Raw genomic sequence first — 23,361 nt, 5'->3', positions numbered from 1 at the left:
CCCATGTGGTGCAGGGGCCCAAGTACTAGGGCCATCTTCCATTGCTTTCCCAGACACATTAGCAGAGAGCTGGATCAGAGGTGGAGCAGCCAGGACTTGAATGGGTGCCCATATGGGATGCCAGTGCCACAGGTGGCAACTTTACCCACTATGCCACTTTGATTTTTAAGGAGACTAAAGGTGTTGATGTGTATCAAGTCCTGTGTACATAGGTTCTATTCTGGGCACTTCACAGAAATTAACTGATTAACCCTGGTACCACCCCTAGGAGATAATGTATAAACCAGAGAAGAAAACCGAGGCACAAAGAGATCAAGACTTTTCCAGATAGTCTGATTCTGGAGCCTGTGCATCGCCGTACTTCACTCCCAGGTAGTCCCTACACTGACTGGTTGCTACATCACCCCCAGCCCAAGCACAGAAAATCAACATTCTACATACTCTTTCCCAAGGTACTGACTTCTATGCTTCCACAGTGAAACAGGATTCCTGTTAAACACAAGATGATCAGCCCCTCTGTGACTTACTGCTTCTGCCCCCAGATATAGATGCAGCTGAACAAACTGTTTGACTTGAATGTTTGAGAAAAACCAAGATACAATAGATGTGGAAGTGAATAAAAAAATGAGGTTCAGATAGCAGGCAGCATTGACCAAGGAAATATCAAGGACTGGAACTGGTCGTATGGCCCTTGGGCCCCCTGCCCTCTTCAAGAACATGGAAGGGCTGAGATTGCATCGGAGTGAGGGATTTTGCAAGGAGGGTCTGTGGAAGGTGCTGCCGGTCTCCCCGTCCTTGACCTTGGCCAAGGAGTCATCCTTCTCTTCTGAGCTCAAGCGGACAGGGACATACAGCTTGTCTGTTAGTCACCAGATGACAGGAGCCCTATCCAGACGTGACAGAAAGGACCTAAGTGCAGAAACTTGGCCTCTGAGGTGGATGCAATGACTGGATGAGGCTGGAACGTAGCCTCCCTGCAGGAGAGGTGAGTGTGGTTTTGTGGTTCCGTGTTTGGGAAGAAGGGTGTGCAACAGGGGTTAGCACTGCAGTACAGCTGGTGAAGCTGCTGCCTGAGATGCCAGCATCCCCATCACTGTGCTTGTTCAGGTCCCAGCTGCTCCACCTCCAATCCAGCTCCCTGCTAAGGGGCCCTTACCATCCACATGCGAGACCTGGATGGAGCTCCAGGCTCCTGGTTTCAGAGTGGCCCAGTCCTAGCTGTTGTGGCCATTTAGGGAGTGAACCAGCGGATGCAAGATCTCATTCTCTCTGTCTCTCCCACCTCCCTCTATTACTCTGCCTTTCAAATAAATAAATCTATATATTAAAAAATTGAGTATAAAAACTTGAGGAGCCAAAGAGTCAAACCCAGTTAGAATGTTGCTACTCTACTATGTATCTACCCTTCCTTGTTAGTAATACAACCTTTGATTCTTATTTGGGCAAGTCAAAACTTGGCCTGAGGACCAGGCTTGCAAATCTCCCCTCCAGCTTAATGTAGACATATAACCAACTTCTGGTCAATGGATAAGTAGAGAATTTTTTGGTACAACTCGACGTTTATAAAGGAAAAGGGCATGCCTTTTTTCCTACTTTAATTTCTGTAGACTGGAATGTGGGCATGCTAGCTGGAACTCAAGCCGCCACTTCAGTCCATGATGCAGCTTGGTGCATTGGTAAGAGAGAAAGATTGTGAGTCCCTAATGACGTCGTGGTATCAGTACAGCTGCCCTGCACTGCTGGCCTCCAGCCTTATTTACACGAGAGGGACATAAATATTGAACCACTATCATTGGGAGTTTTCTATCCCTTCAGTCAAAATGTAGTTAACACAGTTTCCATGTATTGAGTGCAAACCTTGTAAGGCACATACATATGTATTTTCATTTAGCCCCCAATACCTATGATATAGTCATTCATATCCCTAGTATACGGATTTAGAAACTGAGGTTACATAAGCTAACTTGTCCAAAGTCATGCAAGCGTAAGGAGCAGAACCAGAATTTTTATCCATCTCTACAGATCATAGTTTAACCATTCCCTATACCTATTCAGAAAAAAAGGAAATACAGTCATTCCTCGGTATTCCCAGGGGATTGACTCTGGGATCCTGAATGGATGCCAGACTCCATGGCGTGGAAGCCCGGGTCCAGTACATAAAAATAAGCTATGCATACTCTTCCCCCAAACTCAGCGGTGGACTCTCAACCTTCTCCGAATTCTTATCAGTCAGTTGGAGTCAGCACGCAAGATGACATTTATTTTATGTTGGCAGTGAAACTGGGTATTACGGGGAAAATCGTATTATTTCATCAGTTGGTACCTTGTGTCTGTCTAGTTTAGCCAAAAGTTCCAAGTCGGTCCTGTCTGACACGCCTCCATGTAGGATCAGCACTTTCTCATCGATCACAGTGGCCAGTGGAAGCCAACGGAAAACATCCTGGAGCGTTCGTAATATTTTCTTGCCGTGGATCTGAAAAAGATGATACTAACAAAGCGTTACATTTCCAATAACTCACTCAACTCATCTGAACTAAGAGAAACTTTTGCTTTGAAAGGTAGCGCACCTTATATTTATACATCACTTCCTTGGTGAAGCCATATCTAGATTTAGGAGCAAAAGCAGATATTAAAGCAAATGTGACAATAGTTGTGACATAACCATAAAATGAAAATTCATTGCATAAAAATGAAAATTCTAGACATACACATATAAGTATGTAGAAAAAAGACTTGGAAATAATCATGCATTTATGATTATAACATTATCTCTGGGTAGAAAAACCATAGAGTATTTTAATTTTCTTCCTTTCGCTTGTCTGTATTTCTCACCTTTCTATGGTGAACCCTTATTACTTACATGATAAAAAGTATGGAAATGTGAATTAAAATCTAATGGGTTTTTTAGAATAGCAGAATAACATGTACATCAAAAATATTTTAAAATGTTAAATACTGTTGGGGCAGGTGTTTTACCTAGAGCCTAAGAGCCTGATGGGGATGCCCACATCCAATTCTGCAGTGCCTGGGTTTGAGCTCCAGCTCCCTTCCAGTTCCAGCTTCCTGCCATCGTGTCCCCTGGGAGGCAGCAGGCAGTCAGGTCACTACCAGACACAGGGGAAACCTGGACTGGGTTCCCAGCTGGTGCCTTGGATCTGGGCTGGAGGAGTGACCAAGTAGATGGGAACTCTCTCCCTGCCTCTCTCTCTCAGCTAAAAATTATGGAAACAGTGTTATATTTTGTGTATTCTATTTTCAGAAACTGGAAAACTACCTTAAAAGCCATCTAACAAAAAGAAACTCCCATGAAGTAACTCTTCATAACAATCGCAGCAAGCAAATATCAACTACCCAAGCACGTTTTGGCTTGTACCGTAAGTTCACCATGTGGTCCTCATGGTTTCCTCGGTTCAGATGGAACTCCTTTGGGTAAACCAGCATGAAGGCAAAAAGAATCAACAGGATCTCCACGGAGTCCTTGCCTCGGTCCACAAAGTCGCCGTTGAACACATACGCCCGCTCTGGCGACGGGAGGCCGTTCTGCCCAGGGAGAGTGGGAAGAAGAGTGCAGGGAATCGTGTTAAAGCCACGGGCTTCTGACCCTCACATCAGGTCTGATGCCAATTCTGTGCTTTCTGGGTCTCCTCCAAACACGAGATGTCAGTCGGAGACGGAAGTGCCTTCCGCTGGTCTTAATGTTTCCTTTCTAGCGAGGCAAGGTTGCCAGGTGCTTGTCAGAACAAGCGCTTTCTGCAAAGCCAGGGTGTTGCCTGGCGGTGTGGAGCAAAAGGCACTGAACGTGAGACCTGCAAGCCAATGTGAAGCTCTGGCTCCACCAGCTTTAGCAGTGTAACACCTGCCATTAGCTCCTTAGGATTAAGTAGCATAATATGAAGCTTCTCCAAAGAGTTCGCAGAAAATGGAATTAAAGTATAAGCTTATTTTGGTGCAAAAACACTTTGAAATCCACGTACAACTTTTTTTTTTTTTTTAAGTTTTGTTGGGGCCACCACTGTGGTACAGCGGGTTAAAGCCACAGCCTGCATCGCCGGCATCCCATATGGGCACCGGATTGCGTCCTGGCTGCTCTGCTTCCGATCCAGCTCTCTGCTGTGGCCTGGGAAAGCAGTGGAAGATGGCCCAAGTCCTTGGGCCCCTGCACCCACGTGGGAGACCTGGAGGAAGCTCCTGGCCTTAGCTCAGCTCAGCTCTGGCTGATGCAGTCATCTGGGGAGTGAACTAGCGGATGGATGACCTCTCTCTCTACTCAACCTCTCTCTGTAACTCTTTCAATTAAATAAAATACATCTTAAATAAATAATTTTTTTGTATTTATTTTTGAAAGGCAGAATGAGAGAGAGAGGGAGAAATAGAGAGAGGAGGAGATCTTCCACCCATTGGTTCACTCCCCAAATGGCCACAACAGCTGGGGCTGGGCTGGGCTGAAGCCAGGAGCCAGGAACTCCCTCCCAATCTCCCACAGGGAAGGCAGAGGCCCAAGTGCTTGGGCCATCTTCCACTGTTTTCCTAAGCGTATTAGCAGGGAGCCGGATCAGAAGTGAAGCAGCCAGGACTCCAATACGATACGCTGATATCACAGGTAGAGGCTTAACCCACTGAACCGCAATACTGTCCCCTACACAATTTTTTTTTTTCACACACACTTTTCATGCACTTTGTGAAGATCTCTAATATGCACGGAGTTCAAATTTTCTTGCACCAAAATGACCTTATCCTTTAATTCCATTTTCTGTAAACATTTTTGAAGTACCCTCCTACAAGGAAAATACCTGGGGAAATATAGCCTATGTATAAAGTAACAGTACCTTGATCAAATATTATTGTTTTCATATGCTTTGTTATATATTCTACATTTCATAACTAAAAATGGACATGAAAATAGATTTTGGTTGCATGATAATAACCAATTTTCTTTATTGGAAAAAGAGTTGATTGTTATTAGATTCCTAATTTATTAAGCTAATGTTTAATATTTATGAAACAGTTTGCAAAAAATACTAGAATATAATACAATGCTGACTTTTAAGTTATGGATCTTCTATATAGAGATAATATTATTAAAAATAAATTCTAAAAATCCAAGCAATATTTAAGCATTTGTTTAACAGATATTATATTTGAACTTCTAAATTAAGCCCCAAAGCAAGAAGAGAGCTTAATTTGAACATTCATACCTTATAAAATATAAATATTAAGTCATCCAACTGGCCGTGCAAATCTCCTAGCAATGATAGAAAAAGAATATCAGTCTGATTGGTCTTCTCCATTGTTTCTTTATTTTTTTTAAAAGATTTATTTATTTGAAAGACAGAGTTACAGAGAGGTAGAGACAGAGAGAGAGGTTTTCCATTCGCTGGTTCACTCCCCAAATGGCTGCATCAGCCGGAGCTGCGCCAATCTGAAGCCAGGAGCCAGGAGCTTCTTCCGGGTCTCCCACGTGGGTGCAGGGGCCCAAGGACTTGGGCCATCCTCTACCGCCATCCCAGGCCACAGCAGAGAGCTGGACCGGAAGAGGAGCAGCTGGGACTAGAACCGGCGCCCATATGGGAAGCCGGCGCCTCAGGCCAGGGCTTTAACCCGCTGCACCACAGCGCTGGCCCCATCCATTGTTTCTAATTTTTACTGTAAAATGGAAAACACCCAGAAAAATCTGACAAAGGCAGCCAGTGCTGTGGCGTAGTAGGCTAATGTTATGCTTGTGGTGCCGGCATCCCATGTGGGCACTGGTTCTAGTCCCGGCTGCTCCTCTTCTGATCCAGCTCTCTGCTGTGGCCTGGGAAAGCAGTAGAAGATGGCACAAGTCCTTGGGCCCCTGCACCCATGTGTGAGACCTGGAAGAAGCTCCTGGCTCCTGGCTCCTGGCTCCTGGCTTCGGATTGGCTCAGCTCTGGCCATTGCAGCCATATGGGAAGTGAACCAGTGGATGGAAGACCTTTCTCTCTGTCTCTCCCTCTGTCTGTCTGTAACTCTACCTCTCAGATAAATAAATAGAATCTTAAAAGAAAAAAATAAAAGACCTACATGTAGCCTTCTAGCAGGGCCGGCAGCAATCCCTAGTGTGCTGGTGAACTACAAGCTCCCTCCTTTGGTTAAGGTCTGCCTGCCAGTCCGTAATGGATGCTAAAGATCACAGAAGACACAGCACATCTCCCTGGGAGAGAAGTGGACTGGCTGGAAGGCTTTGGGGCTTGCTCACTCAAGTGCTCACACATGAACTGCCTTCTAACAAGCGGGACCCGGTTATTTGTAGGGATTTGGTTTCAATCGGGAAACATGAGTTTGGGGTCAAATATGAAGTGTTCGGGAAAGCAGAGCAGAGGCTGAGCCACCTCTCCTTTAAGGAGACATGCAGCCAAGATACGAAGGCTATAAAGGTAGAAGGGGTGTCACGCGATCCGCCCACCTTGCCCGCACGTCCCCTCCCAGCCCGCCCTGGGCACGGAAGCCACGCCCACCAGCCCTCACCACACACGGTGATCTCCTCGCTGTAACAGGTCGAGACCCGGGTGATATTTGGCAGCTGGGCCAAGTGTTTCCTGGTTTCATACAAAAGATTCAGGACATAGCGAGCGTGGAGCTGCTACTGGGAGGAAGAGAGGGAGGCAACAAAACAGTGACCTTCGTGAGGGACGGCGGCCCTCGCCTCTGCTGCCTAACGACCTGGGCCACCCAAGACCCCAGAAGGGACCCGAGAGGCTGCTCCTTTCCTTTGCACCCACTTCCTGCGCTTATGTCTGCTTCCCAGGGTCCCCACGGGTCCCTCCTGCAAAGCATGAACCCACCCCTCTTCCCCATTGGCCCTAGCAAACCCTTTCTTGCCGTTAGCTTGGGAGGAGCTCAAGATGGAGCGAAGCGTGAGTACACAAGTGTGTGCGTGCCGATGGCACTGAGCGAGGCTGTCACTCCTAAGGGACATCCCCAGCTCCTCCCGCCCTGAGTTACCTGCGCTGAAAGAGGGGACACAGTGGCACCTGACCTCCTCTCACAAGCCCCGCCTCTACCACCGGCTTTCGCGCGCCACCCCCACCTTTCGCCTGGACTGCCTCAGGAATCCTGGCCTGCTCTCCTTGCTTGGGCCACGCCCCCCCTCCCCAGTCCGTTCTTCCCGCAGCAACCAGAAGGATTATTTTTCAAAGCAAGCCAGATTGTCTCATTTCTGCACTTGATGTCCAAGCTACTGCTCTCCCCCGGCTCCCTTCTCTCCAAAGGCCTTGCTGAGGTCCCTGAACAGCCCAGGCAAGTTCCTGCCCCAGGGCCTTTGTACTTGTCCCCTCTTCTTGGGGCACTCCTCCCCAGGTAGCCACATGGTGCAACCCTCACCACCTTGACCTTAGCTGCAGGATGCACGAACAAAAAGACATGATGTAGCCAGGGGCAGAAGCTGTCACAAAAACTGGCTGACAGACCACAAGGTCCCTGCTGAGCAAAGAGAAAGTGCAATCTCTCCAGGACATGCGTGATGAGCACACCCTGCACCCGGCCTGTTCCTCCCAGGCCGTTCTTCGCACACTGCATGCCGTGGGTGGGGACCTGGCTTCCCCCAGGTGAGCTTACTTGTTTCAGTCTGAAAGCTTCCACCAGGGCAGTTGCATGGTCGGGAAGGAGAGGGAAGGAGAGGCGTGGCCCTGTGTAAGTGTCCGGGACCTCGATGCACTCATAGTCACTGCACTTGTCCATCTCGGAGTCCTGGGGGAATCGCTCCTCCGTGAACATGCGGTTCAGGAAGTCCCCTAGTCCAGAGAGAAAAGGCGGGCGGGCTTGTGGTCAGACACCAGCCCATGGGCAACGCAGTGGACGTAGGAGCCGGCCAGGCTGGCCTTGGCTCCAGGCAAGAGAGGGCAAAATGACGACAGGTTAGGACAGGCAGGAGGAAAGCTCATGTTTTTGTATTGGTTAAAGACAGTAGTTACACCTGTGTTGCTCTTTGTTTAAAAGATGGAGATGTGTCAGAAAGTACAGATGTGTAGCAGGCGAGGGTTGTAGGCAAGAGGAAAGGGCAAAGCCAAGGCGGGAAACCGTTCACAGGCACAGGTGATGCACCCAGTGCAGCAGGTGCATCTGGCCCTGCAGCCCTTCAGCAACTCCCCATGCCAGCTTCGGGATCTCTACCTGGCGCTTTTCCTGGGTCCACTGAGGGCCACGAGGGGTACAGCCCAGAAATGCTGTGGGGAATTAATCTCCTTGCAGTTTCCAGTCATTGCATCTCTGGAGCTGATACACAGAGAACCCAGGTCCTTCCCCTGCAGGGTTGTGATCTCCTGGGCGCCCCATGCTGCTGGCTCAGTAGCCCAACACTCTTCGGCTGCATTCCCTTTCCTGAAGTTCTTCTCCACTCCCTCCACCCCCAGAATCGCCTGCACTTAATGTGCCTGTTGCACGCCAACTCTGGTCTCCAGGTGTGTCTTTGGAAAAACCTGGAAGGAAATCCACTGTGGCATTTCGTTGTCAGCCCCCTGGCTATTTCCCCAGCTGGCCCCGGATTCACAGTCTGGCTGCCTACACACCCTGATCTCTACGACCTCGGGGGCGGTTCCTACTCACTCTCATTGTGGCTGCTGGGGGTGAAGTGGTCCACCAGGTAGCTGAAGAAATCATGGAGCTGCGGAAGAACCCAAAGATAGAGATTTGGCTTTACGGATGCACGAAGAAGAACCCACGAGGCGTCCGACTGGCAGCACCTTCCAGGCGCCTGGCCGCCGCTGCCCGAGGGCTGGCAGGCAGCACCGCGACAGCTCCATCCCACACCCCTCCGCACCTTGACTTGGTCCTGCTGCCCGGCATACTCTATGGACTGGAAGATGCTCCAGGTGCAGCGCCGCCTCATCTCCAGGCGCGCCACATAGCGCCGGTACCATCTCTGAATCAGGGCGGCCGCCTTGAAGGCTGTCGCAGAGAAGCAAGCCAGTGAGCCGGGACTGGGGAGGACAGTGCCTGCACCTCTCACACTGTACAAGCAGCACGCGTGGTGGGTGGGAGGGCACCCCCTACTGATGCTCAAAGGCAGTGTCTGCCTCCCTGCAGGGAGTACAGTCCATAGAGGGCTGTGGTGCCCTCTCGTTCTTGCATTCTTGATGGCAATAAGAGGGGCTATTGAACGTCATTTATTGATGACAGCATTTACATTTATAGTAGTCCCCCCATCTGAGTGGATGTGTTCCAAGATCCCCAGTAGATGCCTGAAACCAAGACTGCAGAGAGCCCTACATATACTGGCTTTTTCCTTACTAAGCTGAGCGCTTTCTCTGTTCACCGAAAGGACGCAATTCACAGCCTCCCCTGGCCAAATCCCACTGCCAGCATCTGAATCTTGCGCCTTGGATCCACTACTAAGTGATGCACTGCAACACACAACTGTCTATCTGAGAACCCAGAGGCTGCTGAGAGACTAACGTGCGGGTGGTGTATACAGTGTGGATACGCTGTACCCAGTGTCCATTCACGACCTGGGTGGGACAGAGCGGGATGCTGTCAGATGTCCTCATTACTTAGAACACAGCACAGTCTAAAACTCGTGAATTGTTTACTTCTGGAACTTTCCATTTAACATTTTCAGACTGTGGTTGTCTGTGCTTAACTGAAACCCACAAAGGATAACTCTGGGTAAGTGGAGACTATTGCATAGCGATGGGAAGGCGGGAATGCCAGGATCTGAGAGAGATGTGAACCAGAGAGATAGCAAGTGTGAACATGAGGGGGTCGGAGAGGGCACTTTGACACTATGACAACAGCCAGACATCAGGAGACCTGGGGCCTAGCCCTGGAACTGCCCCAACGAGGTACCTGGCCTCACCCAAGCCAACTTGGGCCTTGGTGGCTTTTTCTGGAAATGGGACTGGACGAGACAAATGCTAGCACAAGCAAACAATAGACAAGCATTCCAGTGAATATGCCATGCAGTGTTGGGGTGGCCAGGGTTTGGCGGGTCCTGTGCTATCCCGGGTCCCATGATTCTCCCTGCCACCCTGGTTTTCAGCATCCCCAGCAGCCCAGGTGTCTGTGACAGCTCTTATTGTACAGTCCCACCCACAGTCTTTGGGTGTCTCCTTTCTCCCAGGACCTGTGCTAGGTGGCCACGTGGGACAGGCTGGAGTTTGTAGGGTTAGTTCCTCATAGGAGGGTTAGGACCTGTGGCCTAGTATTATTGCCAGAGCAGGGGACAGCTGTCCACATAAATAACTAGATGCTTCCTAAGCTGCTGGTGATGAACGGACTATTTGTGGATAAAGCTGGATTAAAAAGGAAACCCTGTGGGTTAATTTAGGTCAACCCTGTGAACAGCAGACAGATTGACTTAATATATTTAGCCTGCATTAGAGAGCTAATAGAATTCTTGCTGATTTTCCTAAGAGGAAAGAAGATGGTGAAGAGGGGAGAAGCTAGGAGGAACTTAAGAAGAGCTGAATTTCATTTCCTACAGGAAAAAAAAAAATCATTCTACAAGTATTTCTCAAAGGCGCGCCCTAGATAACACAAGGGACGAGGCTGAAGCTCCACCAACTAGATTCTGTAAAACCAGCTCCAGAAGCGAGCGAAATGCCCAGGGGGTGCTCCAGATTCTGCATAAGCTCCTGCTAAACCCCAGATTTCTGCACCTTGCCTGACACCTGCAGCAGCAGGATGCCTACAGGTGGAGCCAGGAAGGAACCTCCAAGTTCAACAAGCTCCGTGCCAAATTCTTACTTGTGCTAAAGGTTAAGAACCACCGGGCAAGATCATGAACTTCAAAGTTGTCGTTTGCTAACACCTGGCCCCTGGCAGTTTAAGACAAGCACTGCCAATGACAAGACACAACTATTTCCCCAGGCTTGCTGCTGCTGCGTAAGGCAGGGAGTACAAGCAAGGCCCCTCTTTTTGCTTCCTCCTTGGAGCCTGGCTTGTCTTTCTGGAGATGGACACTGTGAGGTGCAGCGTCATTTAAGATGCCTTATCCTCTCCTGCCTTTTCACCTACACAATGCGAGATGATGCTTACTTGGTCCACATGTAATTTTTTTTAAAAAGATTTATTTATTTATTTGAAAGTCAGAATTACACAGAGAGAGGAGAAGTGGCAGAGAGAGAGAGAGAGGTCTTCCATCTGCTGGTTCACTCTCCAATTGGCCACAGTGGCCGGAGCTGCACCAATCAGAAGCCAGGAATCAGAAGCTTCTTCCAGGTCTCCCACGCAGGTGCAGGAGCCCAAGGACTTGGGCCATCCTCTACTGCTTTTCCAGGCCATAGCAGAGAGCTGGATCAGAAGTGGAGCAGCCAGGACTCGAACTGGTGCCCATATGGGGTGCCACCACTCCAGGCGGCGGCTTTACCTGCTATGCCACAGCGCCAGCCCCAGGTCCACGTGTAATTAACTAAATCCTAGGATGCAAGTTACAAAGATCCTTTGCTTAGAATTCCATACAAGTGTACATAAGAACACTGAGAGGGGTCTGGCGCTGTGGCACATAAGGTTAATGCCCTGGCCTGAAGCACCGGCATCCCATAAGGGCGCCAGTTCAAGTCCCGGCTGCTCCACTTCGGATCCAGCTCTCTGCTATGGCCTGGGAAAGCAGTGGAGGATGGCCCAAGTCCTTGGGCCCCTGCACTCACGTGGGAGACCTGGAGGAAGCTCCTGGCTCCTGGCTTCAGATTGGCGCAGCTCCGGCGCAGCTCCTTGGGGAGTGAATCATTGGATTGAAGACCTCTCTCTCTCTCTCTGCCTCTCCTCTCTCTGTGTGACTCCAACTTTCAAATAAATAAATAAATATTTTTTGAAAAAGAACACTGAGAGAATATTGTGGACCAAGACAATACTCAGTAGAACACAGAACGGATAAATTATTTAAGAAAACTTATAACAGACATTTTGTGTGATTTTTTCCCTTATTTCCATTACCTATGTCAATACTTCTGTTTCCACACAAAACTCATCTGCAAAAGAAAAATTCCTCTAGGAAGAAATGCCCTTCTCTCATGAAAGTACATGCTCTGGGGCCAGTGCTGTGGCACAGTGGGTTAAGCCGATGCAGTGCCAGCATCCCATACGGGCACTGGTTCAAATCCTGGATGCTCCACTTCCAATCCAGCTCCCTGCTAATGCACCTGGGAAAGCAGTGGAAGATGGCCCAAGTGCTCGGATGCCTGTACCCATGTGAGAGTCCCGGAAGAAGCTCCTGGCTCCTGGCTTCAGCCTAGCCCAGCCCTGGTCATTGAGGCCATTTGGGGAGTGAACCAGCAGATGGAAAATCTCTAGCTCTCCCTTTCTCCTTCTGTAATTCTGCCTCTGAAATTAAAAAAAATCCTAAAAAAGAAGAGGAGGATGCTTGGATCCAAGGAGATGCCAGGGATGAGAGCTTACAGGGCCAGGGCCATGTTGACGCACAGCCATGGGCATTCACGGGCAAGCCAGGCAGCGAGGCGTCAGAAGCCATCAAAATCTCCTTGCCCCTAGACCTTGGCCTTCAGCCTCCAGACCCAGGAGCAACACATTCCGATTGCTGCAGCTCCCAGTCTGTAGCGCTCAACTAGCGGCAGCCCCAGAGGATGCCTGCAGCACTGGTGGTGGGAATGCAATTGCAGGAAGACTGAAGGCTATCTAGGGAAATTACACATGCTTTTACCCGCTGTAATTTGGCTTTTACTTCCAGCTTAGAGTTAGGTCTATTACTATACCAGTCACATTTCTATCACAAAATCTAAAGGGCACATTTAGCTGTCATCATTTAGCATCTCCTCTGTGTTGAGGTTGACCATACTCTTCTTCTGGCTTCCAAGATATCCCATGCTCCTTGTTTCCCTCCTCCATCTCCAGCTGCCTCCTCTGCTGGCTCATCCTGACACTAAGTACTACAGTCCCCATGACTCTGTCCCAGGCCCTCATCTTTGTTCTCTTTCTACTGTCCCTCAGGGCTTCAACAACCATCTGTACTCTGATGGCTTCCAAAGCAGGGTAATCTTCAGCCCAAACAGCCCTTCACAATCCAGATCTGAACATGCAACTGCCTACTCCATGCTTCTACTTTCATGTCTCATGGGCACCCCAAACCCAAAGTATATAAACTCAGCTTTCCTCTAGTCAAACCCAGTTTGTCTCCATTATCTTTAGGATCACTGGCATCAACATCCACTCAGTTCTGCTAACCAGAAGCCCGGAAGTCATTCTCAATTCATGTTTCCCCCTTAGCCCATACATCTGATCAGTCAGATCCTGTGGATCCCACCTCCTGAATACCACTGGGACTCGCCCTCTTCTCTCCATCTCTACAGCACCCACTCTGGAGAGAGGCATCATCGTTTCCTGTTCAGACGACTTTAGCAGCTTCTCACTGTTGTTCCTTCTTCTACTCTAACCCCTCAGATCCCTTTTTCACAGAAGCCAGAAGCATGCTTTAGATATAATTGTAGAACTCTTTATTCAAAGCCTTCAACGGTTCCTCATGCCTTTAGGATAAAGTTAAAATCCTACACTTTCTACCTCAACAACTTCATCACATTCTATCTTCCCCCTCATTCACCTCAGAGGGTTCACGTCCTTGAATATCACTTCAATACTCACTTCCTTGAATACTCACTTCCTTACAATCTCTGCACATGCTACATACCCCCTGCCTGAAACACTTCCCATTCCCTCTTTGCCCAATCTTATTTCATCCACTTATACTTGGGTACTTTGAGATAAGCCCCAATGGGCAACACTAACTCCAGAGTTCAGCTGAGCATTTTGGGGGGCACAATACAAGGAAGAGAAGTTACTGTTGAAGAGTTGGACTGAAGAGAAATGGTTTTCTGCTTGTGTTCTGAGAACCCCCTCCCTATGTGACAGGGCTTAGGGTTCCCACAGGTGGTTTGAAGGTGGGAAACACATACCTTTCTCTGCATTCTGAAAAGCAAAATGATGTTGGGTGGAGGTGCCACTTCCCATGGTTTAAATGCAGTGTTCCTGCAGGGTGCAGAGAGCACATCCAAGGGACAGTGAGCTGTGTGCTGACAAAGAGAAGACAGAATCTGTGAGAGAGGGACTTGGGCAGAGTATCAGCTCAGGGAGACCAGCTGGCTATGAATCATCCTCTCCATCCCTCCCGCTTCAACGCACACAGGATTCCCGCCCTGAAAATTCCCCCCATTAATCATCCCACTCCTCTCCTGTTTGCAGTCTCCCGAATGGTTTTTCCTCTGCAGTTTAGAAATACGAATTCTCTGCTGCATTCTCAAAGCAATTCATCAGCATCACCTCTGCCTTCCCACATCCCACTGGCTATTATCTAACCCCTTTCACTTATCATCCAGATTTCTTCTGAGAACACGCTACATATTTTCTCCTTACTCCCCCTTGTAACCAACCTTTCATTGTCACTATTGATCAAAACCTTTCAAGCTGATGTCTCCAATGCCTTCAGCTTTTCAATCCTTCCCATGCCAGAACAGCCAGGCCATCTGTCCCCGTAGGTCACACAGTGACTTTCTGCCTTGACTTGCTACACCTTGGGGCTTCCATGAGGCCACCTCTCTGAGCTGGCTCCTACCTCCCTACTTATTCTCTCCTTGAGCTCATTCTCCTCTGCCTAGCCCTTCAAGGTGCATGAAGTCTCAAACGTCTGTTCTTCCTGCCCTGTGTGTGTTCCCTGGATGGCTCACCAAGTCTCACCTTTTCAGCCAGTGCTTCTGACCTCTCCCATGTAGACCTCCATCCCAGACCATCCCTACGCCGCAGTCCCATATAGCCAGCTTCCTTCCACTGGCCCAGGAGTGCTGCAGCTGCCTTGTATTCCAAACAGAACCCACCTGCTCCAAAGCCTCACCCTTTTCTCTCCTTTCTTCAAACTCTGCTCCTGAACTACCATGACCTTCGTGCTTTTGCTCTTACCTGGAATGTTCTTCCGGTTTCCCGTCTCCTAAGCTGCCTAACTTGACTCATTCCTTAGGGTCTCTTTAGATGCTGGCTTTCCTAAGAAGCCGGCGTGACACGCCCCTGCTCTGTGCACATCTCCATCCCTGCAGCACGCCGTGCCAGCTTTCTCCCTTGTCTCTCAAACATTAGACTGTGAGTTCCTTCAGAGCAGACTTGTGCAAGCCGATGCATTTATCCCCAGGATTTAGTGCAGTGCCTGGCACATAGTAGGGATTCAGTTAACATGAACTAAACATTATGGCATATCTATTTTTACATAATAGCGACTCTTTCCTTCCTCTTCCTTGGAACAATGTGAGATGCTCTCGCTGAGCACTGAACACGGAATCCACGTCTTTATTCCCTTCCTCACTTTTGCCCCCCCACTCCTTTCTCAAGTTTTGAAGGTTACAGTTTTGGGTAATGTCAAAAATTGTTACCTTCTCCTTTGCAAATCAAAATTAAAGCTTTGCCTTGCTTAGGTTGGTGAGCTTATTTTGAATAAATATCCAAAGGAAAAAAGACTGTGACTTCTCTTTTGTGTGTGCCAAAGCATTCCCAGTTAACGACGGACAGCTTGCTTTGGCACAGTGCTAACTTGCTGCAGGGCTGTGCTGTGTACTGAAGAGCGTTTGAGTTTCCCAAGGGCATAGATACGGGGAGTGTCCCTGCTCAGGGTCTCACTAGATCTTGGCCATTAAACTCTCAAGGACTTTCCCAGCCATCTATCTTTGTTGAGAGTAAATAATATACTTAGAGTGCCTGGCATACAGGAAAATCAAAAATATCTGCTGACAGACTGAATTTGACATATTTATTTTTAAATATCAACAACAAAGACATGTCCCTAACTCAAACTTAGGGAGCAGTGAAAGCATGCTATTTCAACGCAACATGAACACACAGGACGGACACTGACTACTGCAGGAGGAAGGGCTTTTACTGAATAAATTCTCTTTTGACTTCTGGCACTTTTTTTTTTTTTTAACAATTTATGACTCCAACAGAGGTGGCAGAATAAGACGACCTTCTTGGTCATCTCCCCTATAAAAAGTCATGAGAAGTAGAAATCCGAGACTGTTCTAGAATGAGGAGGTGATAACTGACACAAGCCAACAGGCTGTTTGCAACAACCACTAGGAATGCACTCTCCCACCAGGCAGCCCCTCCAGCTGTAACCAACTCCGAGTCACCAAGAACCAGCTGTCGCTGGAGCAGCAAAAGGGCTTGCGACCCGGCCTCTGGACCCTCGGCCTCATTCGTGGCTCTGTTACGCATGGGTGACAGTAACCCCACTTCATGTTGCCATGAAGGTGAAGTGAGGTTATATTTGAGGCGAGTTTTATAAATACTTAAGTCATTGTCATTGTCGTGGAATGACAATGTTATTCAGAGTGCAAACGAGATGCCTTCTTAACACTTTCAAAAATCCCTAAAATCTTTCTTCCCACAAAAACAAGACAAAAAGCACCTTAAACAGTTAAGACTACAGAACTGACCAGGTAACATCATGGTGCATTTTAAAAAAATACAAAAAATATTCAGCCATTACACAAAAAAAATCAAGTCCATATATATTCCGAGGAAAATATTCCCAAGATATATTGTTCCATGAAGAAAAGTAAACTGGCAAGAAAGCTTAATGTGCTCTCATCTCTAAGGAAATCTGTCAGTGTATAGAAATCAGAGTGCAAACACCAAACTGCTAAGAGATGAGAAAACGAGCCCGATTCAGCCTCACACAGCTGCTTCTGCACCCTGGCTAACCACTCACTGCTTCTCTGCGCGGTGACTGCGAGCTTTCTCCAGGGCGCGACACATCACACGGCTCGGACCTGACTTGGCCTCATCCATACTGCCGCTATAATTAGCTTCAAATGTGGGTGTTCATTTGCCCACTAAGTGAGCCCAAGAAACGGAAGGAAGATTGGTTCCTAGGACTGGAAGACCCTGAAACACACAAAACAAAGCCCCTCTCCAGGTGAGCTGACGGTCCCCAGACCGACCCTGTTATTATTTATTTCCTGTCCAGACACATGAGTTTGTTGCCCTCTAAGCTGACCCATTTTTGTACTTCAGGCTAGAGAGGTCTTACCTTCCCTGGTATTGTTTACTAAGAGACGGTCTTCAGCACACAGGTGTGGGCCCTCAGGGATCCGCGCTCACCTGGCTTCTTTCAGATCTACAGGTCCAAAGGGTGAGGTACAGTCCTACTCAGCCATGTCCTCCCCTGAACTGCGACGAGGCCATCCGCGGCCCTGGCCGAGCGTTCCCACGTCCCACGCAGAGCTGCGCACACAGGCGTGCAGTTAAGCCCGCAGCAGGATCTGGAGGGAGCGAGGAGGAGGCCGGGTGCCCCCCGGCTCCCGAGGCCAGTTTCACTAGGGCTCCCCAGACCTAAGTCATCTTACTGTGCGAGATTAGAAGGCTGTGTTCACAGCCTGAGCTCCTTAGCCCGGCCGCGGGCGGGTCTGCTGAATTCAGAGGTCCTGGTGGCGGGAGCCACATGGAAGGCCGAGGCTGGCTTCCCGGTGCCTGGATGCAAAACTTGATTGAACGATCCTGCTCTTCACGTGGACTTCTTTTCCTGCCTATCGCCCTCAACCGTTGTTGATCAATTCTGCCCAACAACTTATTTTTTCAGTTACTCTGAGGTTGTGTGTGTGCTGATAGGCACTAAATGGTCCTTGAGAATTTGCCGGGAAATATGTACTCTGCTTACCTACGTGTATTTAGTGGGCCAAGCTTGTTAGTTCAAATCCTCCTTATCCTTATTTATCCTCACTGAGCTGCTCAGCTTTGAAAGAAGTGTTTCGACAGTCTCTATCACTGGTACAGATTTAGCCATTTTTCCTTGTATCTGAGCTTTTGCATTGAATGTTTGGAAGCTATGCACTTGCACATTACCGTAAACCATATAACATCGCCACTTGCAAAGATAACATAATCATAATATATAAAAGGTTATGCTGTTTTACTTTCTTGGTCAAAGGTGACTTATCGAAATTAAATATCACTCTGCCCTGTTAAATCTTTCCTGCCTTGAATTCTCTCTGATAGTAACACTTTCACACCAGTTTGCTTTCCGTGAGGAACTGCCACCATCCTTTCTCGAAGTGGACTGATAAGATCCTGTTATTCAGAGTACAAGAAAAAGGGCCTCTCCACACCTCCTGTGAATGAAACTTGTTTTGCTTTATTGGAATTCAATTAATTACATATTAATTGATTTGTGAACTTACATATTGAACTTACTCACAAATTTGAAATGTGTGAACCTGGGTGGTGCCCTAGCATAATAGGCTAAACTTTTGCCTGTGGCGGCAGCATCCCATATGGGCGCTGGTTCAAGTCCTGGCTGCACCTCTTCCGATCAAGCTCTGCCTATGGCCTGGGAAAGCAGCAGCAGATGGCCCAAGTACAGCTACATGGGAGACCTGGAAGAAGCTCCTGGCTTCTGGTTTCTGATTGGCCCAGCTCTTGCCATTGTGGCCATTAGGGGAGTGAACCAGTGGATAGAAGACCTTTCTGTCTCTCCCTCTCTCTGACTGTAACTCTACCTCTCAAATAAATAAATAAAAATTTTTAAAAATGTGTGAACCCTTTTAATCCAGAAATGCCACTTTTAAGCACACTGGTTCTCCCTTATCTACAGTTTTGCTTTCCCCAATTTCACTTTCCTGTGGCCAACTGAAGTCTGCCAGTATTAAATAGAGAATTCCAGAAATAAACAATTCCTAAGTTTTGAAATGTACGCTGCTCTGAGAGGCACAATGAGATTTTGTTCCATGCAGGATGTGAACCCTCCCTGTGTCCCACCTGTCCATGCTGTATACGCTGCCTGCCCGCTAGTCACTGTCCTGGCATCAGCACCTCACATGGCATTGTGCTTGAGCGACCCTCACGTAGCAGCCTCACTGGGTCACCATGCCTGTGTCTCATGGGCATCATATCATCTCACATTATCACAAGGAGACCGAGTCCAGTACACTAAGACACATTGAGACAGAGCCCACATTCACTTTTCTTTTTTTACAATATACTCTTTTTTTAAAGATATATTTATTTATTTGAAAGATAGAGGCAGAAGGAGTGAGAGAGAGAGAGATCTTCCATCCACTGGTTCACTCCCCAAATGGCTACAGTGGCCAGGACTGGGCTGATTTGAAGCCAGGAGCTAGAAGCTTCTTCTGGGTCTCTCATGTGGGTGCAGGGGCCAAGCACTTGGGCCATCCTCCACTGCTTTCCTAGGGCACAGCAGAGAGTTGGATCGGAAGTGGAGCAGCTGGAAATGAACTGGCGCCCATATGGGATGCCAGCACTGCAGGCAGTGGCTTTACCCGCTATGCCACAGCGCCGGCCCCACAATATATTGTTATATTGGTCTATCTTATCAGTAGTTATTATGTTAATCTCTTACCATGTCTAGTTTATAAATTAAGCTTCATCATATTGATGCATATGTACAGAGAGCAGTCTACCTGGGTATGACACTATGGTTTGAATCATCCACTGGGCTCTTGGACTGTATCTCCCATGGAAAAGGGAGATATAAAACTATATACCCACATGAATATCTATATCAGGATTTAAGCTTGGAAAACAACCTGAAAACTCTCTTGTGTATGTTTTAAAAGATTATTTATTTGAGAGATAGAGTTACAGAGAGGGAGACAGAGAGAGGTCTTCTATTCACTGGTTCACTTCTCAAATGGCCACAACAGCTGAAGCTGGGCTGGCTGAAGCCAGGAGCCAGGAGCTTCTTCCAGGTCTCCCACGCAGGTGCAGGGGCCCAAGGACTTGGGCCATCTTCTACTGCTTTCCCAGGCTATAGCAGAGAGCTGGATTAGAAGTGGAGCAGGCGCGATGCCCACATGGGATGCTGGCGCATGGGCGGAGGCTTAACCTACTATACCACAGCACTGGTCCCTGTCTTGTGTATTTTATGACCTACATTTTCTAGTTTCTTATTTTTTTTAATTTTTTAAAATTTATTTGACAGGTAGAGTTATAGACAATGAGAGAGAGAGAGAGACAGAAAGGTCTTCCCTCTGTTGGTTCACCCCCCCAAATGGCCGCCGCCACAGCCGGCGCTGCACCAATCCGAAGCCAGGAGCCAGGTGCCCCTTCCTGGTCTCCCATGTGTGTACAGGAGCCCAAGCACTTGGGCCATCCTCCACTGCCCTCCCAGGCCACAGCAGAGCGCTGGACCGCAAGAGGAGCAACCGGGACTAGAACCCAGTGCCCATATGGGATGCCGGCGCTGCAGGTGGAGGATTAACGTGGAGGATTAACCAAGTAAACCACGGCGCTGGGCCCTCTAGTTTCTTTTTTTTTTTTTTTTGACAGGCAGAGTTAGACAGTGAGAGAGAGAAAGAGACAGAGAGAAAGGTCTTCCTTTTTCTGTTGGTTCACCCCACAAATGGCCACTACGGCTGGCGCGCTGCACGGATCTGAAGCCAGGAGCTGGGTGCTTCCTCCTGGTCTCCCATGTGGCTGCAGGGCCCAAGCATTTGGGCCATCCTCTCACTGCCCTCCTGGGCCACAGCAGAGAGTTGGACTGGAAGAGGAGCAACCGGGACTAGAACCCGGGGTGCCGGCACCACAGGCGGAGGATTAGCCTAGTGAGCCACAGCGCCAGCCCGGCCCTCCAGTTTCTATACTGATGCTTTGTCATCGTGAAGCTTTGCTGACTGGGGCTAGCCTATTGCCTGAGAGAGCAAAGGATTCACTCCTGAGCATGCCTCTCGCATATGCACACTGCCCATCCAGAGCCCTCGCCCTTAATATCTGTGATATTGAGCTTTTGCCAATGTTTGGGCCACTATTTGTCCTGCTTACCCCAAGGTCAGGCCTCAGACGAGGGGCAGTTTCTGCACCGTGGAGTCTGCTGAAGTCATTCTACCCAGCCAGTCTGAAACCGGCTGACCCTGCCTCGCCCACCCCTTCCCTTGAGAACCACAAAAAGGCCTTGCCCATGGTCCTCCCCTCAACCCCTGCACCCCCAGTCTGAGACCAACCCGTGTCCTTTCCCGTGGCCAGGCATGCTGCGGTGTGCCCCAGCTTCTTGGGAACCATGAGTAAAAAGCTGTATGTTCAATTACTACTGTCTTCCAACTAACTGGCCTCATCATCCCTAAGTAAAAATAAAACTTACACATTTTGAAGCACATATGCAGTTTTTTAAAAGCCTGGGTGAGGGGCGGGCATTTAACCTGTTAAGATGCTCACTGAGATGACAGCATCCCACAGTCAGTTCCTGGGTTCTTATCCAGCGCCAGCTCCAGCATCTGGCTTCCTACTGAGGCAGAACCTGGGAGGCAGGAGTCGGGGCTCAGGTCGTTGGGTTCCTGACACTCACGTGGGAGACCTGGATTGAGTTTCTGGCTCTTAGCTTCCACCTGACCCATTCCCAGCTGTTGTGGACATTTGGGGAGTGAACCAGTGGATGGGAGCTCTCTGTCTCTCTGTGTCTCTGCCTCTTAAATACACATAAATGCGTTTTTAAAAATGTATAGGGAATACAGACAGCAGTTCTCTCCAGGGAGTACTACTGAGGAGAAAGGGAGAGGCAGAAGGTAACACTATGTACCGTTTGAATTACTTTTATAAAAGGAATCTTTTTAAAATTTATTTATTAAATGCTATCTTGTTTTTGTTATAAAGATTTATCTATCTATCTGAAAGGCAGTTACAGAGAGAGAAATGGAGAGACAGAGAGAGATCCTTCATCCACCAGTCCATTCCCCAAGTGGCCCCAACAGCTGGGGCTGGGCCAGGTTGAAGCCAGGAACCAGGAACTCCTTCAGGGTCTCCCACATGAGTAGCAGGGATGCAGGTGCATAGACCATCATCTGCTGCCATTCCAGGTGCATTAGCAGGGAGCTGGATCAGAAGTGGAGCAGCCAGGACCTGAACCAGTGCTCCGGTAGGGGATGCCGATGGCACAAACAGTTCCTTAACTCACTGTGCCTCATCAGCCATAAAAGGAATCTTTTTAAAGAAATGTTTATTTTCATTTACTTGGAATCCAGAGAGACAGCCAGAGAGAGGGAGAGAGAATCTTCCATCCACTGGTTCATTCCCTAAATGCCCACAATAGTCAGAGCTGGGCCAGGCTGAAGCCAGGAGCCAGGAACTCCATTGTACTGTCTGATTTCTTTATAAAAAGAATCTGTACTTTAGTAAAAAAAAAATTCCATGTATCAACCCTCTCCATGTCTCGTGCAACCACTGTCGGCCAGGTCATCTGGATTACTGTGAAGGAACACAGTGAGACACCTTCATGCCGAGTTGTAGAGGAGTGGACTGCGGAAGCGTCACTGAGACCTGGGCCAGCGCAGGCAGCGGGCTGGGGAAGGGCCCAGGAAGGTTGGGATCTTCTTAACGAGGATTGCACACGGTCCTCTCCACTTCACCTCCCATCCCTGATGAGAAAGGTTCTCTCGTCCCAGCACAGAAATGACGTCTTTCACGTGGGAGTTTTAGCTCCTGCTTTGAGGAAGAGAAGGGGGAGGGGCAGAGCCTCTCCTTGCACCTGCTGCCTCCTTTAGTGCCTCTGGGTCAGACTGAGCCTTCCTCCAAAGTGGCATATTTTGGGTGACATTCCGTGAACTCTTTCAAAACCTGGAGTTCAGGAGAGAAGGTGCCAGAGCAAGTCTTAATTGAGAATTTTCCAACGTGGAATAAAAGGACTCGGTGGCTGTTGCCACAGTGAAGACAGGGTTTGACTCACTCGCAGCCTGTGATGGGAGGCCAGTGTTTGAGTGGCAGCTTTGCTTCTTTTTTTATTTACATATATACATATTTTAAAAGATTTATTTATTCACTTTCAAAAGCTACAAAGAGAGAGGGAAAGACAGAGATCTTTCGTCTGCTTGTTCACTCCCCAAATGGCTCCAACAGCCAGGGCTGGGCCAGGCTGAAGCCAGGAGCCCTTTCAAAGAACTCAAACATCAGGTGCTGGAGTTGGGGAACAGTGGGTAGGGCCGCTGCCTGGGACACTGGCGACTCTATGGGCCCCAGTTTGTGTCCCGGCTGCTCCTCTTCTGATCTAGCTCCCTGCTAATGGCCTGGGAAAAGCAGCAGAGGATGGCCCAAGTGCTTGGTGCTCTACACCTGTGTGGGAGACTTGGAAGAAACTCCTGGCTCCTGGCTTTGGCCTGGCCAGCCCTGGGTGTTGTGGCCACCTGGGGAATGAACCAGAGGATGGAAGATTCTTTCTCTCTTTGTAATTCTGACTTTCAAAATAAATTTACTTATGCCAGAAAACTCACATTGTCACAGTGCCATTGGGACTAGAAATTTCTTTTATTTATTTTAAAGACAGAGTTCTAGAGAGGTAGACACTGTGTGTGTGTGTGTGTGTGTGTGTGTGTGTGTGTGAGAGAGAGAGAGAGAGAGAGAGAGAGAGAGAGAGAGGTCTTCCATCTGTAGATTCACTCCCCAAATGGCTACAATGGCCGGAGGTGAGCTAATCCA

At 48.6% G+C, this 23,361-nt stretch overlaps 1 protein-coding gene across 1 annotated transcript in view; it reads right to left on the bottom strand.

Moving 5' to 3' along the window:
* The window catches only part of PPEF2 (protein phosphatase with EF-hand domain 2), a 38,939-nt gene extending 21,113 nt beyond the window's left edge, over positions 1 to 17,826 (bottom strand). Inside the window, exons 1-10 of the mRNA XM_070047998.2 lie at positions 16,976 to 17,826; positions 13,860 to 13,976; positions 8,777 to 8,904; positions 8,563 to 8,620; positions 7,576 to 7,751; positions 6,487 to 6,601; positions 5,196 to 5,242; positions 3,374 to 3,540; positions 2,568 to 2,604; positions 2,324 to 2,473 (exon numbers count right to left, since the gene is read on the bottom strand). Of these exons, the coding sequence (XP_069904099.2) occupies positions 2,324 to 2,473; positions 2,568 to 2,604; positions 3,374 to 3,540; positions 5,196 to 5,242; positions 6,487 to 6,601; positions 7,576 to 7,751; positions 8,563 to 8,620; positions 8,777 to 8,904; positions 13,860 to 13,914 (933 nt within the window). The 5' untranslated portion in view covers positions 13,915 to 13,976; positions 16,976 to 17,826. The remainder of the gene's footprint in view (positions 1 to 2,323; positions 2,474 to 2,567; positions 2,605 to 3,373; positions 3,541 to 5,195; positions 5,243 to 6,486; positions 6,602 to 7,575; positions 7,752 to 8,562; positions 8,621 to 8,776; positions 8,905 to 13,859; positions 13,977 to 16,975) is intronic.
* Between the last annotated feature and the right edge of the window lie 5,535 nt (positions 17,827 to 23,361).

This window comes from Oryctolagus cuniculus, chromosome 8 (assembly GCF_051225735.1).
Source record: "Oryctolagus cuniculus isolate XC-2025 breed Fujian yellow rabbit chromosome 8, ASM5122573v1, whole genome shotgun sequence".
NCBI classification, from domain to species: Eukaryota; Metazoa; Chordata; class Mammalia; order Lagomorpha; family Leporidae; genus Oryctolagus; species Oryctolagus cuniculus.
The sequence above is the reverse complement of the archived record's forward strand: the minus strand, read 5'-3'. Positions and strand labels throughout refer to the sequence as shown.